Raw genomic sequence first — 18,926 nt, forward strand, 5'->3', positions numbered from 1 at the left:
TGATGAAAAATTTTGCGTCTGCAGGTAAAAAAGCAGGTAGTAAAAGATGAGAAAGGAAGGGGTGCTCAGAAATGGATAGAGGAAATCTGAGGGCGGCAAAATGACGTGGGCTATGAAGTTTTCCTCTGGTGATGTGATCCAGACCAGTGGTCTCTTTAAATGGCATTGTATCCCCTCAGTGCCATGTGCCTTATGCAGAAAAGTTCTTGTCATTGTTTCTCCGCACAGTACTCCCAGGGCCAGCATGAAGCAGGGGTCTTCACAGACGATGTTCAGAAGTTCATGGGCCGAGTTAATAAATTGAATGCCTCCAGCTGCTGCCTTCTCCCAGAACAGTTACTGATGCCTTTCCCCTAGTAGTATTGCTCTACTTCCTTTGTGTTTTCTGAACTGCTATTTTTCTTACTCTTTCCTGACTTTTTTGGCTTTTCTTTTTATATTATATTAATTGGCTTTTCTTTTTATATTATAGCCATCTTTCATTTTTCTTATTGCTCAATTCCCTTGACATAACAATGTCAGTTCCTCACTTCTTTCCAATAGATCCTCCAAACATCCTTCTGTATGTATATCCTTTAGAATTCGAAGATCTGTGTGTTAGAATCAAGCCATTCTGTTCTTTGAAACATTCTGCAAACCTGTTTAGGAAACGGTAAATATTAGATTACAGTGTTTTCCCAAATCTATCCAGACTCTTTAGCTCTAGAGTTTTGAGAGATTCCCATATGGAGGTTCTATTACACTCCAAGGAAATTTCAGGAGCTTGAAAATATTTAAAGCAAGAACTTTTAACCAGAGATCCATTACTTCTTAGATTTCATCTACTATGTCTGTGAATATGTCAACTCATTTGTAAAAATTTTGTGTATGTGGGCATGTAAATTTTATGGAGCAGATGTATAAAAATATGATCCAGGGTTTTCTATGAGACTCACCATCTGAGCTCTTCCTGGGCGCTGGAAGTCTCCACTTACCTGTGAGCTTGTATGGTTAGAATCACATTATCAGAGAGTGTCCTCACTGATTTATTCAAGACCTCTTCTAGTTAGTGTTTTTATAAACATATATAAGGCAGCAACTTTCAAGCATTTTGGCCATAATTTATTCTACATTATATATATATATATACATATATATATATATATAGCAAACATGTATATGTTTTACTGAAATAGTTGTACAGTATATTCCTTATTTACTGTATATGAGACAATCTGATGTTTTCTACATAATCTTATTCTATTTAAAAATCCAACCCAGTGAATTGACTTCCAAGCCTCTTCGTGGATTACAGTCCGCAGTTGGAATCAGGGATCACGGAAAGATACGCAGTGCTCTGGATGCCCTTGCCATCCTGGTCACCAACCTGGGTCTGCCGGGAGTAACTGAGTATTCCCCTCTGCATGTGTTTTAAGCTTTACGACTGCAGAGACGCAGAATTAATAAGGCTGTGTGCAGGGAATGTGCTTCCTCAAATGACTTCAAATAAATATATTAATCCTAAATATTCTTAGACACAAAAAATGGTGAGGTCACATAATTACGAATTAGCATAAATGATTGCATTTTCTATGTTTGTTGTCACCAAGTTCTGTCCTGCATGTCATAGAAATACACAGGCTTCCTGGGCTTCTCTTAGTGAAAAGTCGTCTGCTGCTGCTCCTGTCCCTTATCTGCTTAGTGGAGATTTGCTGATCTCTGCTCTTTAACTAATTCAGGCTCAAGCTGAATCATAGTTCTTGGACATACTTTTTTTTTTTTTTTTAAAGCAGAGCCAATAAGGAGTCCAAGACTTTTCTGTTCCAGGAGAAATGAGGCTGATAGCTTCCGGATATAAAATGAATTCCCTCTCCCATCCCAGATCAGAATTTACCTGGAGTGACACAGGTTATATCTGTTCTATTGAGAGCACGCACTGAGGGATCAATTGAGTGAGGAAGCACAGGTTGCCCTGGGGACCCATTTTTGGAACAGGCTAATGAATATTGTTTGTTGACTACTTTGGGACCAAACTTTGGACATTCAGCTGAGGGAAGAGAGTCTGGGGAGATCAGCTTGGAGATGAGTCGTTGGGATGAAGGAGAAGTACCAAGAAAACATGAGTAAGCAGATTAGGTGGAATGATTTTAATTATCTCATTTGTAGAATATTGGCTGAAGACAATAGCAGTAATTTTAATTTTTTTTGGATGGTGCGTGCAGATGTGAAATACAAAATAGATCAAAATGGAATGCTCAGATTGAGGTAGGAGTGGACACCATATTGGCCTGTGAGTCGTTTTTGAGGAAAACGTTTGCAAATCTCCAGTTTAAGGCTCCAGTTGTTAGGATATGTGTAAATTATCTAGAAGGGCTAACACATTACCATCCAACGTCATCTTTATAGTAGTTAATTTATCAAGTTACTCACCTATTTATTAAGAGTACAAGCACCAAGAAAACCAATGCTAGCTTTCGAAACAAAATGCCAGAATTAGAAACAAAATACCCACTACAGAAATGACCAACAAATGGCTTCTCCAAAGTGGACTCATAGACTTTTCACAATGATCAGGCTCACGGAGGGAATGTTGCCCAATAGTTGTCAGCTCTATCTTGAATGATAAGGTAAACTTCATGTCTTTGAATACCTTTTCTGTTCTGTGTTAAACAGAATTATAATTGTTGAGGGTATGGATAAGTTCCTGGTATACAGTAGAAGCTCCACAAATATTTCTTATTTCTCTTCTCTAGTGAGGGAATCACTACATAGCCCTTGTCTCTACTGTGGAGGAAAAGTGTTTTTTCCCCTGTACTATTTATTGAACTCTTTAGTTACTGTAGTTAATCTTATGAGTATAAAGGAAACTGAAAATAGATTTTTGTAAAAATTAAGAGTGGGAATAGGAGAGAGATGAGGAAGAAGGTTAGGAATGTGGGTGGGAGGGGAGGTAGGGTGGGAAGAATCACTATGTTCCTAAATTTGAATGTATGATATGCATGAAGTTTGTATTCTTTAAATAAAATTTAAAAAAGAAAAAATTCAAAATCTGTATTTGGAAATAGTTTATTTTTTTTTTCAAATATGTCTACAGAGAAGAAAACCAAAGTTACTATTGGAAACTATTAGTAGAAGACAAATTATAAATGCCATTTGTTTAAAGACCTCTCTTTCCCCAAGATTATTTAAAATTTCATAGATATATAAAATTTATTTATGGGATCCTACATGCTATTTAATGTTGAATCAGGGTAAATACATTTATTTCTTCAAACATCTAACATTTTTTATGGTAAAAAATTAAAACTGCAATCTTTTAGCTTTTTTTTTTTTTTGGTAGAGAAATATACAGCACATTAACATCATCTGTAGTCACTCTACTACATAATGGAAGCCCAAAGCTTTGCACCCCTAAGGAGCTACAACCTAGCTCATGTTAATCAGTCTTTCCCCATCCCTCAGTTCTCTCCCTTCCCCAGACTCTTGTAACCACCGTTGTACTTTTAACTTCAGTGAGATCACACTTTTTAGACCCTACATACAAGTGAGATCATGTGATACTTATCTTTGTGTGCTTGGCTTATTTCACTTAACTACCTCAGTCAAAATATCTTCATTTTCATCTCTGATTTTCTGTGTTTGAATATTCATTTTTCTTTCCAAAAATATTTATTTTCATCTACTTGAAATGCAGAGAGAGAGAGAGAGAGAGAGAGAGGGAGAGAGAGAGAGCGCTTCATCTGCTTGTTCACTCCTCAAATGCCACAGCAGCCAGGGCTGGGCCAGGCTGAAGCCAGGATCCAGGAACTCCATCCGGGTCTCCCACATGGGTGGAAGGGTTCCAAATACTTGGCCCACATTCTGCTGCCTTCTCAGGTGCATTAGCAGGGAGCTGGATAACAAACCGCAGCTGGGACTTGAACTGATGCTCCCATAGGGGTGCTGGGACCACAGGACTCCATTTGTCACTGAAACGGTTCTAGAGGCTCCAGTCCACCACAGGGTGCATTCCTTCCCCACCCCATTATGCTGGGGCAAGCCCAGGGACTCTGTGCATAAGTACTTGTCTAGAGATTGAAACCTTTAGGATCTGCCCAGCATAGTCCCATTGTTCCTTACAATCTGCCCATATTTGGGAGGATGACATAGGCAGCCCTCTTGTTGCCCAGACTGGCACCAGACTGGGTCATTCCTGTGTTCCCGTCACCATGCCTCCCAGTGTCCTGGGGGTACACACTGGGCCCACTTGAGGCACCCCTGAACTGAGCCCATCACCTTGGAGCACAGGTCTCCACTTGATGCTGGGAATGTGTGGAGGCTCAGTCAGTATTTGGGGCTGGGGTAGAGATCTTTTGTCTTCAAGTGCTGGGTCTCAGGGAAAGTGGGTTTGGCTCTGAGCTCCAGGGCACAGTCTTGTCTCCACTGCCCTAATCTTGCACAGCTGGGGTTTTGCCACACTGTCTGCTGGCAGTTGTGGGAGGGGTGGCTCCCCTGCAATGGAGGTTCCAAATACTTGGTCTGCAGGTACAGGCATGGTGTCACAGGCCTGATTCAGATTTTTTTTTTCAGTGGGCCTGGCATGGGGATTCACTTCCCTCTCTGTCCCCCAGATGGGAGATCTCTTGGGGCTGGGGCAGGAGTGAGTGGGCAACTGTTCCTCCCTGCTTTCTTCAACAGAACTCTTCACATTCTACTAAGACAAGGCAGAGTGGTTTCTCAGTTGGCTTCCAAGGCTCTTGTGGAGGTGCCTGGTTGTGTGATGAGCTATTCGAGTTGGTATCGCTGTGGGGAAGTGGTCATCAGACCATCTTACTCAGCTGCCATCTTGGTTCTGCCTCCCTCTCCTTTTTTTTTTTCCACTTGATTTTTATTTGTTTTCAGGAAAACAACCTAATACATTTACAAATAACAAAGTATTTAACTTGAATGAAATAAAAGTGATTTTTCCATTAGTCATGATTTATTTGGAAAAAATGAATGAATTAAAATTAGTCTTAAACTTTCTGCTGATTTAAGTTTTTGCATGTTTTCCACAATCTAGTTCATGAGTATTACATGTTGTGAAATGAACATTAAAATCTTAATAAGTGTAACTAAGATGGCTTTTTAGTAAAAATATTCATGTCTTGCTCCATCTTGGAGGATACAAAACCATTTTGTTTTAAAATTTTAAAATTTGTGTGAAGATGGGCATCTATTTTGCACTGTAAGTCAGTGCTGGTTAATGTAAATACTAAATAGGAAGCAATAATAATTATTTGCTTTAACTTACTGCATGGTAAATATTTTTGTGAAACTTACCAGCCAGTTAAAACTAACAAACATTCATTTATATTTCATGTACATCTTCACCATACAGCTTATATTCGTAAAGGGAGAAATTTTCCAAGAACAAATGCTCAAAGCAGTAGTGAAGAGGTCACATAAAGGCCAACCGCCTTTATGGAAACATGTCTATAACAGGAATGGGCAGGGGATGCTACCAACGGGGAAGAGAAACCACTAGAGGGAAAGTTTTAGGAGAAAAATGCTGTTTTTCTATGTAGAGTACTGAAAAATTTTAAGACATGGAATAAAACAAGTGAGCACTTGGGTAAAACTCTGATATCAAACCTTGAGCTAAATGGACCTGATTAAAAGAGTTCACCACTCGTTTTATGCAAGCACATCATAATCTGCACTCATGCATTTTAGCTGTGGACTAGAGATGACCATTGCATTGAAACCACATCCTTTTACTCTCTATATATTTAGTCAGGCTCCACATAAGTGGAGACATCACACAAATGACCCCACCAGTTGAACGGAAAGCCCTCTGTCAAGGTGCTAATCCATGAGGTTACCTTCTCTTGTCCACGGTCACCCTGTCCACCATGACCTCTCTCAGCTCCCCCTGGTTCCTGTTGTGGTAGTATTTTACTTCCCTGGGATATGGGTTTACTGTGAGGTATTTCTTCTAAACAGAAGGTAGCCAATCTCATGATATCCCCAGATGTCCTTTGGAGTATACTTGTGGTAGATTCAGGTCATCACATCCTTTGTGGAACTCAGTGACAGAGTTGATCCAGCATTAATTCAATATTTTCATTAAGAAAACATATGCTTTGCACCCAACTGAATGTCACACACTTTTTAAGATTTAATGAAACACTGGGAAGATCATAATGAAGAGGTCACAATTCTTGAACTCAACTGTGTCATTCTTTGAGCACATAGTAAGTTTTCAAGGAAAGAAATCCTTTTCCTCATTTCTGAAAGTTTGCTTTGCTGGCAAAAAAGTTTGCTTTATTGGTAACTTACCTTTCAGCACTTTGACTATATCACCCCCTCTATCATAGTCTGCAACATTTTGCTGAGAAATCCATTGTTAGCCTTGTAGAGGTTCTACTGGATGTACAGATCTGTTGTTTTGCTTTCAAAATTCTTTCTTTGTCTTTGTTTTTTGATGACTTTTTTTTTTTTATTTTTGACAGGCAGAGTGGACAGTGAGAGAGAGAGACAGAGAGAAAGGTCTTCCTTTTTGCCGTTGGTTCACCCTCCAATGGCCGCCGACCGGGACTAGAACCCGGTGTGCTGGCGCCGCAAGGCGGAGGATTAGCTTAGTGAGCCGCGGCACCGGCCTTTTTTTTTTCATTTATTAAACTTTTATTTAATGAATACAAATTTCCAAAGTACAGCTTATGGGTCTTTGATTTTTGATAGATTTATTATAATATGTCTTGGTGTGGTCTTCTTTGGGTTGAACTTTCTGTACTTGGATATTCTTTCCCTCCCACATTTGGGTAACTTTTGCCTATTACTTATTTAAACATGCTTGCTGTCCATCTCTCTCTCTTGTCTCTCTTTAAATCCTGTAAGGCAAATATCATCTCTCTTGATGCTGCTTCATAAATCCTGTAGTCTTTCTTCATTCCTCTTCATTCTTTTTCTTCTTTCTCCTTTTTACAGTATATTTTCAAATAATCTGTCTTTTGTGTTCACAGATCTTTCTTTTGCTTGATGAATTCTGCCATAGATGCTCTTATTGAATTTTTATTTCATTGTTTGTGCTCTTCAGCTCCAGAATTTTTTTAAACTTTTATTTAATGAATATAAATTTCCAAAGTACAGCTTATGGATTACAATGGCTTTCCCCCCATAACTTCCCTCCCACCCACAACCCTCCCCTTTCCCGCTCCCTCTCCCCTTCCATTCACATCAAGATTCATTTTCAATTCTCTTTATATACAGAAGATCAATTTTGCATATATTAAGTAAAGATTTCAACAGTTTGCACCCACACAGAAACACAAAGTGAAACATACTGTTTGAGTACTAGTTATAGCATTAAATCACAATGTACAGCACATTAAGGACAGAGATCCCACATGAGGAGCAAGTGCACAGTGACTCCTGTTGTTGACCCAACAAATTGACACTCTTGTTTATGGCGCCAGGAACCACCCTAGGCTCCCGTCCTGAGTTGCCAAGGCTATGGAAGCCTTCCAATTTCGCCGACTCTGATCATATTTAGACAAGGTCATAGTCAAAGTGGAAGTTCTCTCCTCCCTTCAGAGAAAGGCACCTCCCTCTTTTTTTTTTTTTTTTAAGGGAAAGGGTTTATTGGGGAACACCCAACAGACTGGAAAGCTGATTCCAGCCAAGACTGGGAGAAAAGTCACTCATCTTTTTGTAGGTAGAGGGGTTTTTCTGTAGAGAAATTTTGAACAATTATACAGCATTAAGTGGGGAAGAGGACCATCAGTACACACAGGTTGGGAGTAGAGCCATTGGTGGTAGAGTAGAGGTTATGATTACAAAGAAATGAGACCCAAGTGCGCTAGAAAGGGTCTAGAACAAATGACAATTATTAGAGGTCAGCTCCAGAATTTTACCAGCTTCCTGTTTATGACTTCAAATCTCATTTTTAAGACTCTTTTTGTTCATGTATTTTCACTGCTGTCATTCAATTGTCCGTTTTTTTCTGGAAGTTTGGTGAACTTCCCCACAGTAATCATTTTGCATTCTTTGTCAGGAAATTTGGAGATCTCCGTTTCTTTTGGGTACTAGAAAATTATTTTGTTGTGTTGGTGGTTTTTCATTTTTTTTATTGCCTTGAAATCTTGTTTGCACAAATGATGGAGTGGTAACGTCTTCCAGATACCACAGATTGATTTTGATGTGGGAAACGTTCCCATTTGGACATGTTCAAGGGTGTTGGCTGGGTAAGAAGTGCTTCAGGTTCTTTTATAGGCACAGAAATGCAGACTCCACTCTGTTCTGTCAACAGAGTGCAGCACTGGTGTAGATTGCCAGTATCCTCAGTGGCCAAGGCTGTGGGTATCCACAGAGGTTACCAGGATCATTGAGTTCTTTGATGGCAGAGGCCTCTGGGATTCTCCTGATCCTTTTCTACCACTGAGAAAGTTACAGGCAAGAGAATTCCTCTTGGCAAAAGTTCTGGACACAGGTATGCTTACAGTACTGTCTGATGCATGTGATGCATGGTGATCGTGGAGTAGCCTAAAGCTGGGGTCTGAATCATAGGCTTGTTTGGAGGGATGAAGGCTCTGGGGTCTGAGGAAGTGTGGTACTGGAGTCTGGGGCGCAGCACCCTCCATTGTTGCATTGGCAATGATGTGTGAGGCACAGGTTCATGTGGAGAAGCTGAGAATCTAGGGTTCAGCACATTGGAATGCACAGAACCACAACATCTCTCAGGCATAGGGTTCAACTTTGCTCACTGAATCAGTAGAACTGCTATCCCAAGAATACATGCACACAGATTGAATCTCAAGGTTCTGGGGACCAAACCAGCTCTTAGAGGTAGTGTCCCAGTGTATGAGGCATGGGCATTCACAGAATGGCTGCAGAGTCAGGATCTGCAGCAATGATGTGAATAGAGAATTAGGTTAAAGAGCTCAGTGGAGAGCCACCCATATCTGTGGTGGCTCTGGTGGTATTTGAGGTGTGGTTGTGTGTGGTGGTGTTACAGAGTCAGGCTTTGGAGCTTAGGAAAATGAGAAGTGGCCAGGGTGCAGAGTTCGGGCCTTGGAAGAATGGCTGTAGCTCCGGGATCAGGGGCACTCAAGGGGTTGGAAGAGCTGGGGAATCTGGTCCAGGATCGACACAATACAGGCTCCTTCTTGGGCGAGAGGGTGGAGCAGGATCTCCTCTTCAGGGATCCCTTGGTGGGAATGACTGTTGGTTACCTCAGTGATGAAAGAATCCCAAGTCTTCAGCAATGCAGACAGTTAAAACCTATGGTGACATCCGCTTCATGGTTGGTATTGTTAATCCCTGCCCTTCTTTTTTGTTCGTAGCCATCTCTATATATCTCAGATATGTGTATATGCTCAGTGTATTTTTCTCTGTAGTTATTATTATTTTTTTGGTGGGGGGTAAGGAGCTTGTGTCTCCTTCTCTACTATTTTGCTGATGTCATTACCCATTTATTCTACTTTTTAATCCTTTTTATCTTTAATTGAATTAAATTTTAATTTTACTGATTGACAAGTCATAAATTCCATTTTATTTTCACAATGGATACCTAAACTTGACACTCATGCTTGTCTATTTTAATCTGTTAATTTCTTAAATTTATAAATTTTTATTTCTTCCTTCAACCATAGCAGTCATTATCTTTCTTGTGTGCTTCTTTGATCTCCCTATGAAACCATGAATATATTTTTTATAAATTTTAGTTTTGGATATGGATATAGATTTTCTTTTTTTTTTCTTCTTTGAGTCTTACTTTTTTTTTTTTTTTTTTAAAAAAAAAAAAGGGCCAGTGCTGTGGCATAGTGGGTAAAGCCGCTGCCTGCTCTGCCGGCATCCCATATGGGCTCCGGTTTTAGTCCTGGCTGCTCCTCTTCCAATCCAGCTCTCTGCTGTGGCCTGGGAAAGCAGTGGAAGTTGGTCCAAGTCCTTGGGCCCCAGCCCCCATGTAGGAGACCTGGATGAAGCTCCTGGCTCCTGGTTTCAGATCCGTGCAGCTCCAGCCGTTGCAGCCATTTTGGTGATGAACCAGCGAGCGGATGGAAGACGTCGCTCTCTCTGCCTCTCCTTCTCTCTCTGTGTAACTCTGACTTTCAAGTAAATAAATAAATCTTAAAAAAAAATAAAAAGACGAAAACATACTTTATATAGTTAATACAAATTATATTATTATTTTAATGTTTCATATTATTTGCATCATTTTCTGGGTTTTCTTCTCTTATTTGAATAATTCCTTTAAAAATGTTTTCAAATGCATACTTTGTGTTACAAACATTCTGAGGTATTCCTTTGTTTTACATCACATTTAAATGCCTATTTTTTTTCTTTAAAAAGAACAGATTAAATTTATTTTAACCCAATGTATCCAGAATGTATCCAAAGTATTAACATGTGATCATTGTAATCTGCTCTGTATAAGTATTTTACACCTTTATTTGGACTAGTTTCACTTCAAGTGAAAATGCCTGATTTTTAAGACAAAAGAGGGGCAGGCGAGTCTGAGGGCGCCAGGCACCAGGCCGGGCAAAGTTATTGCATTGAACACTGATGTTTCTACACGAAATGCCAAATAGCATATCAATGTGATGCTATGCCAGTAATACCAGTATTTAACCACATCACACCAGAACACAAAGCTATTTTCTTCATTCTATTTTTTCCTTAAAACTTTAAATGAGTGTTGAAATGGCAATATAGAAAAGAAGACTTTGTAGAGATGATCGCAGGAGCTTCACCCAAACTTTCCAAGTACCTTTTTATCATATGTTGTCCAGTGTGTATGCTCACCCCTAATGAGTTGGTTCCTCACATGGGTGGTTGTTTTAGATCCAGAACTATGCTGTCTAGTGACGGGGAGAAAGCCTGCGTCCTGGGTTATGACCTGAATACATTTAAAGAACTGATCCTCAGGCCAGAGAGCCCAGGCCATTGCAGAATTGCTCCTCTTTGTAGCGACATACTTCACTTCTTAAAAATGGGCCCCTCGTTTTTTCTTTGGAATTTCGTTTTAAACACTTTGTAAGAAAGCGGTCTTGGGAGAAGACTAACCTCTTTGGATTTGAAATCTATAATTCCACAAGCTTCACTGCTTTAAGGAGAAGCAATGGAAAAAGGAACACCAGGTGTGGCCATTTAGGGCTCACTCCTTTTCACAATTTCACATTTCATGTTTGCACTGCTATGATATCAGGTTGCTAAAGCCATGTCTTTTGACTGTCTATATGATAGTGACAGGAAGAATAAACTCCCCAGTTCATGTATTTAGCTGTGGAACACTCTAGAAGCTGAGCCTCACAATGACGGAAGCCATTCCTTTTGACTGTTTATGCTTTAGGTCATATTCTAAGTTTGCATTAATGTAACGCCAGCTGGAGGAACAGTTTCAAAAGCCTAAGACTATTCTCCTTTTTTCTTTTGGAATGAGCTCTTCAGAAGGGGATATGTTCCTTCCCAAATTAATTTTTCCTTCTTCTTTGTTTAAAAAGGTTTATTTATTTATCTGAAAGGCAGAGTTATAGGAGGCGGGGGTGGGGGGAGAGATTGAGGTTGGGAGATTGATTGATTTTCCATCCATTGGTTTACTTCCCAAATGGCCACAACAGCCAGGGCTGGGCCACGCTGAAGCTAGAAGCCAGGAGCTTCATCTGGGTCTCCTATGTGGGCGTCAGGGGCCCAGGCATTTGTGCCATCTTCTTCTGCTTCTCCAGGTACGTTAGCACAGAGTTGGATCAGAAGTGGAGCAGCTGGGACTCAAACTGGTACTGGATGCTGGCACTGCTGGTGGCAGCTTAGTGTGCTGGTGCCACAATGCCAGCCCCCCAAATTCATTAAAAAAAATTTTTTTTTGACAGGCAGAGTGGACAGTGAGAGAGAGAGACAGAGAGAAAGGTCTTCCTTTGCCGTTGGTTCACCCTCCAATGGCCGCAGCGGCCGGTGCGCTGCAGCTGGTGCACCGTGCTGATCTGAAGACAGGAGCCAGGTGCTTCTCCTGGTCTCCCATGGGGTGCAGGGCCCAAGCACCTGGGCCATCCTCCACTGCACTCCCGGGCCACAGCAGAGAGCTGGCCTGGAAGAGGGGCAACTGGGACAGAATCCGGCGCCCTGACCGGGACTAGAACCCAGGGTGCTGGCACCACAGGCGGAGGATTAGCCTAGTGAGCCGTGGCGCCGGCCCCAAATTCATTTTTAAATGTTAAGGTTATGAAGGATAGGTGAAGTCTTAGTGCCCTTAAACTTTGGATTATACAAGGTATTGTCCTCTGTTTCAGCACAGTCCTTCACCTCCAGGGCACGTGAAGGTGATGTTGACCCTGTTCTAACTACTAATTCTAATTCTAATACTGGTGTCAAGTATTCTGAGGGCTTTATCTGAAGTTTAGGTAAGACCGTCACTGACCTAGTTATTCAAGGAAGCAACCGGACACAAGGGGTGTGGAAATATGCTGGTGTTGTTGCCAATTGATCCCAGATAAAATAGCCATATTTTTACAGTCCCAGTTATATTAAATCAATCATTTTATAAATATTCATTCTAGTTAAGCTATAGTTAGTTCCTTGAAAAGGATATTGCTTACAATTGTTGTATGGCTGTAAAGGAGATAATCATTTAATGCTTAATAAGTACTGGCTGGCTTTTAATATTTAACATCTATGATCTCATTCAATGCTCAAAATTACCCTATAAGAGAGATATTATTATTATTATCCTATTTTAGAGTTGAGAAAGGTAAGCCTCAGGGCAAATAACTGTTCCTCTGTGATTGTTTTTTTTTTTTTTGAAGATTTATTTATTTATTTGAAAGTTGGAGTTACAGAGAGACACATGGGGAGTGATGAGAGAGAGAGAGAGAGAGAGAGAGAGAGAGAGAGAGAGAAAATCTACTTGCTGGTTCACTTCCCAGATGGCCGCAAGGCTGGAGCTGGGCCAGGCTGAAACCAGGAGCCCAGAGCTTTTTCCATGTTTCCCATGTGGGTGCAGTGGCCCAGTCCTCCTCTGCTTTCCCAGGCACATCAGCAGGGAGCTGGATCGGAAGTGAAGCAGTCAGGACTCGAACCGGTGCCCATATGGGATGCCAGCACTGTAGGCTGTGGCTTTAACCCACTGGACCACAGCACCAGCCCTTCCTCTGTGATTCTGTCTTTGCTTCCACTTTGCAATAAGGTTTGGTATAAATGTGGATGTGGAGGAACATAATAATTTAGCTGTGGCTGTTCAAGAACATTTTTCTACTAATTGAAAAGTATCCAAAATATCTCAGTGAATTTGGAATAAATTGAAACTCATCACTAATCTCTAGCTGGTCATCAGAGACAATCAGATATTCCAAAAAGCAGTAGGTTTACATAAAAGAGTCTTTATTTACAAATACTATACAATCTCAATATTTTCTCTTGTTCTGAAAATTTTCTCTCATTTTTCGTACAATCTAGTTTGTTCCTTATGTGTTTGAGAAGCACTATTTCACCCAACTCATTACTGTATACAAATTAGGTTATGTTTCACTTGAAATTCAAGTAAAAAACAACATCCTACAATGCATTATGATATTATTAAACTATGTACAAGTCAGACATTAACAGGTGCCTTTGCTTGAGTTGAAGTTGAGCTCTATCATTACCTGTTCAAATCCAAGTTTCTGCAACCTTGAATCCACCTGTGTAGAGTTTTTGGTGGGGTAACCTACTCCCACATGGTTTCCAAGACTCATAATTTGGATCATCTCAGACATAAAACTGTGTTGATACTTTCCATTCATTTTTACTTTACAGATAATCATCCATAGTTTATATTAAAACCAAAAGCAAAAGTTTGGGGTAAAAGTTAAAGGAGTGGAATCAGGTCATAGAATTTGTCTTTTCTAATATCCAATGAAACAAACAAAGAGATGAAAAGAGAATTACAACAGGAAGAAAAAAGTCATCAGAAACCACCAAAGGGAGAGATCTCACGCCATTATCGTAAACAGATGTCGGCTAAGGAAATAAACCAAAGGTCCTGCCTGTGGACGTGAGCAGCTTCCAGCCTTGCCTCTGGAGACCTTGTCTAATAATAACCTGTAGAAAATGCAGTTGTAAGCAAACTCTTGAGGATTTTCTCCTCATTTGGAGAAAAGTGGACTACACATGTGTATTCTTTCAATTTCTTCTTACTGAATGATGAAAGTTGTGATGGTTCCAGTTGAAATGGAAATGAAAATAGCATGGAGAATTAAAACTGCTGACACCTTGATGGAAGTCTGGTAACCACTGTAGGTTGCTCTGCTGATCGCTCCTTGGAGGCAGAGCCCTGGAGCAATGCCAATACTGTAGTCCCTGCAACACTTCTCTTCTCAGAACTCCTCTCGACTCAGCGAATGCACAACAAACTCCACAGTTTGCCATTCCATACTTTTGCCTCCTTTTCCACTCTCAATTCTTACCCTACCACTCTCCTCAATAAGTGATATGTTTTGCTTCTTAAATTTCAAATCCTTTCTGGAAAGAAGAGTTAATTCTTTCCAGCTGCTCTTTATGGATTTTCATTCACCCTATGTAATAACACTTGCCGTGTTATTTTATTTTTTGATAAATTTATCACATAAAATTATAGTTTACTTTTTTCTCCTTCACTCTAGACTGTAGGCTCCTTGAAATTAGGGCATATGGTTTTCATTTGTTTCCTCACAGGCCAGTTTGGCATTTGAGATATAGCAGACATTCAATTCAGACTTATTAAGTAAAAAAGTATTTCTCATAGAAATGTATTCTGTGTGTTTTTTTTAAAACTTCACCATCTTTTTGACAGTGTCCTTGAAGGCTTGCTTTACTTGCTGATTTCTTAGCGTATAAATGAAAGGGTTCAACAAGGGGGTAATGGAGGTAATGAGGACGGCTATTCCTTTGTTGAAAGCACCCCCTTCTTTTGCAGAGGGGTTAATGTACATAAACATGCAGCTGCCATAAGAGAGGGAGATGACAATCATATGGGAGGAGCAGGTAGAAAACGCCTTTGTCCTTTGCTGGGCAGACGGGAGCCTCAGAATGGTCCTGATGATGTGTGTGTAAGAAAGTGTCACGAGCACCAGAGTGAGCACCAGAGTCACAACAGCCAACAGGATGACCAGCAGTTCTAAGAGGCTGGTGTCTGAGCAGGCGAGCTCCATGAGGGGCCCATAGTCACAGTAATAGTGGTTCAGCACATTGGAGGCACAGAAATCTACCTGGCTCATCAGGATGATGGGTGGTAATATGGCTAGGAACCCCCCCAGCCAGGAGCAGAACACGAGTTGTATGCAGACTCTGCTGCTCATGATGGTCAGGTAGTGCAGGGGTTTGCAGATGGCCACGTAGCGATCATAGGACATGGATGCCAGCAGGTAGAATTCAGTTGCCCCGAGAAATATAGCAAAAAAATACTGAGTCAAGCAGCCAGAAAAGCTGATGACTTTATTACCTGTTGTCATACTGGTCAGAAATCTGGGAATAAAAATGGATGTGAAGGAAATTTCTAAGAAGGAGAAATTCCGGAGGAAGAAATACATGGGGGTCTGGAGGTGGGGGTCTAGAAGGGTAAGGGTGATAATAGCCAGATTTCCCAGGATGCTTAGCATGTAAGTGAGGAACAGAAAGATGAATATCACTACCTGGAGTTCAGGCTGATTCGTGAGCCCCAACAGAATAAACTCAGAAAGCATGGTCCTGTTTTTCATTGTTTGCCTCCAGTAGATCTAAAGAGAAAGATGAAAACAGTGAAAACTGAGAATTTCTCATAGTAGAAGAGATCGATCTTATTTCAATCAACAGAATCAGGTCATATATTACACTTTTTTCTTTTTTTTTTAACTTTTATTTAATGAATATAAATTTCCAGTGTACAGCTTATGGATTACAATGGCTTCCCCCTCCCATAACTTCCCTCCCACCCGCAACCCTCCCCTCTCCCGCTCCCTCTCCCCTTCCATTTGCATCAAGATTCATTTTCAATTCTCTTTATATACAGAAGATCACTTTTTTCAATTAGCCCAAAACAGCGTCCTGTTGGGCTGCACCTGACTCCATGGAAGCCTGCATCGTAAGTGACCTCATTCCTAAGGTTTCCCCAACTCTTCAAGTTGATCTGTTCCTTGGCATTTAACAAAATGTATTATACAATAATTACTCAACATTTTTGCCAGAAGAATACGTATTGAGCTCTATTCTTTCCTCTCAAAATTTCCTGAAATCTCTATGTTAAAAATGCTTCTTCCATTAATCGCTCCTGCTTCTCTGCTCTTGGTGGAACTGTCTCTGCATGATTCTGTTTTCTGTGTTTTCCTGTCTCTTTCTTTTCTTTTCCTGTACTATACAATGCTTCATGGATGCCTGCTGCAGATTCCCATCTCTATCATTGCCCACACATCCAACATCTTTGACTCAGAAGCAAGGAGAAATTACCCCATGCAGGCAATGCTAAAGACAGCCTCATTTTATATTGTGGCTTTATTCTCTACATTAAAAAAAAAAACTGCAGGCACTGGTAAGTCATATTAACTAGTATTTTCTCATATATTTCTCTGCCACATTTAGGGTTTGTGAGGCACTGAGTTGGGATATATCCCTGAGAGAGCCATAGGAGGATTTTGCTCGAAGTCTGAAGGAGTCCTCAATGACAATGAAAAATAACAGCTCATCATGACCCAAAATTTCTTGTTCTCAATTCCTGGCTTAGAGGAACCCAGAAGAGAGGCACTCACATATTACTCAGTATCAGCTCTTTGTAGGTGACTTGGTAATTCCTAGAAAAAAACTAAGGTGATGGATCCTGTGAATCTGCATTTTTTTGATGAGGAGCTAAAGGTCGTATAGAAGGGCTTCTCTAATTCACATGCACATGAGTTAGAGAAATCACATAACCATAATCGTGCCTGTCAACCACCCAATTTTCCAGGTACCTTTGGGGGTACTATGTGATGTGAAACGTTGACCTGGATGTCCCACAGCCCTCCCTCACTTCCCTGCTGGTACTAACCTGTCGTCTCTCCCAGGAACTGCATTTTCCTCCAGATTTCACAACTGATTGGTTTAATGATCCGTATTTTTAGAACCTCAGTGATTTTAAAAACATGGTGCTCACATTTGGACAACCACAAAGGCTGTGGTGGGCTGTGTACCTTGTTGCTTCTAAGGGATAAATAAAAAATGAGATGTACTGTGTGAATCGCCAAGAGGTATAAAGTTTAATATTTACTGTTGGCTCCCTATTCACATTCTTTCCTTTTCTTAACAGAAATATCCAAGATTGTGGGACTTAACTAGGAAAAAAATACAATATCTTTTTTTTTTTTTTGACAGGCAGAGTGGACAGTGAGAGAGAGGGAGAGACAGAGAGAAAGGTCTTCCTTTTGCCGTTGGTTCACCCTCCAATGGCCGCCGCGGTAGGCGTGCTGCGGCTGGCGCACTGCGCTGATCTGATGGCAGGAGTCAGGTGCTTCTCCTGGTCTCCGATGGGGTGCAGGGCCCAAGCACCCGGGCCATCCTCCACTGCATTCCCGGGCCACAGCAGAGAGCTGACCTGGAAGAAGGGCAACCGGGACAGAATCCGGTGCCCCGACCGGGACTAGAACCTGGTGTGCTGGCGCTGCAAGGCAGAGGATTAGCCTATTGAGCCACGGTGCTGGCCTCAATATCTTCTATTCTAAGAATCCAAGTAAAAGACATCACAGTTCTTGAGAGATACAAATCCTTTACATGTGCAATAAAAAAGAAAAAGAGATACCCCACCCAACAGCTACAGAATTAGAAGAGACTTCAATACACCGACAATTCTGCAATATTTTTGTTCTAAGAGAGATTACGTGGAAGTCCTTAAGATGGCAGTGCACAGGCTTTGTTGCAGTTTCTGTGTTAGCTAGAGTGACATGGCTTTTTATCTGTTCTTTTTAGAGCAGGCACATGGGGATCAATTTTCTCAAGAAACTAAAGATGCCCTACAAATTCAAGTTCAAATGGTACTAATGAACCTCAATTGTTGACAACTTTGAGACCAAAATGAAAACATATGGTTGAGAAGAGAGGTCTCCAAAGAGAGTAAATTAGAGGCCTTCAAGGAGAAATCCCTATGGACACCACGAACTAAAAGTTCCATGAGAATATGCCTTAGTCGTGTGGTTCGTGGATAGCTTTGAGCAGTGAGACTCCTGGGGATGGATGTGCCTGGCCTAGTCATTGTCTCTTCCTTTTTTTTCTTTTCTTTTTTTATTGACAGGCAGAGTGGACAGTGAGAAAGAGAGACAGACAGAGAGAAAGGTCTTCCTTTTGCCGTTGGTTCACCCTCCAATGGCCGCTGCGGCCGGTGCGCTGCGGCCGGCGCATGGCGCTGATCTGAAGCCAGGAGCCAGGTGCTTCTCCTGATCTCCCACGTGGGTGCAGGGCCCAAGGACTTGGGCCATTCTCCACTGCACTCCCGGGCCATCGCAGAGAGCTGGCCTGGAAGAGGGGCAACCAGGACAGAATCTGGCGCCCTGACCGGGACTAGAACCTGGTGTGCCAGTGCTGCAGGTGGAGGATTAGCCTATTGAGCCATGGCGCCGGCCTGTCTCTTCCTTTAATAATGCTGTTTTATTTGTGCTCATATCTGATATAAATGAATGACACTTCATAGTGGAATACAACAACCTTAAGGTCAATGTATCCTTCATCAAGGTCCACATTCCTAATTACTTAATCCATCCGATTTCCAACTGGAAAAGAGTTGGCTGTTATAGATTCAAGTAATCTGCCCTATTTAATGTATGCTGCTTTTTTAAAAAAGATTTTATTTATTTGAAAGAGTTACAGAGAGAGGTAGAGACAAAGAGAGGTAGAGACAGAGAGAGAGAGAGGTAATATGTTCCTCATTGACAAATTTTATTTAGATCTGTTGTGGCATTGCCCGTAAGTTATCTCACTAAGAATGGGCCTTTCCAGTGGAGGATGGCCCAAGTCCTTGGGCCCTGCACCCGCATGGGAGACCA

At 41.2% G+C, this 18,926-nt stretch overlaps 1 protein-coding gene across 2 annotated transcripts; it reads right to left on the reverse strand.

The window, feature by feature from the left end:
* Positions 1 to 12,667: 12,667 nt before the first annotated feature.
* LOC133767682 (olfactory receptor 6C4) lies at positions 12,668 to 15,644 on the reverse strand. Of its 2 annotated transcripts, XM_062202114.1 has the most exons (2): positions 14,727 to 15,644; positions 12,668 to 12,688 (listed from the first exon to the last, which is right to left on the reverse strand). In XM_062202114.1, the coding sequence occupies exons 1-2, from the start codon at positions 15,642 to 15,644 to the stop codon at positions 12,668 to 12,670; spliced, it is 939 nt and encodes a 312-aa protein (XP_062058098.1). The 2 variants fall into 2 exon arrangements, with proteins under 2 accessions (XP_062058098.1, XP_062058100.1); XM_062202116.1 differs by lacking the exon at positions 12,668 to 12,688 and having other exon boundaries at positions 14,715 to 15,644.
* Positions 15,645 to 18,926: the final 3,282 nt, after the last annotated feature.

The sequence above is a fragment of the Lepus europaeus genome, chromosome 10 (genome assembly GCF_033115175.1).
Source record: "Lepus europaeus isolate LE1 chromosome 10, mLepTim1.pri, whole genome shotgun sequence".
Classification (NCBI taxonomy): domain Eukaryota; kingdom Metazoa; phylum Chordata; class Mammalia; order Lagomorpha; family Leporidae; genus Lepus; species Lepus europaeus.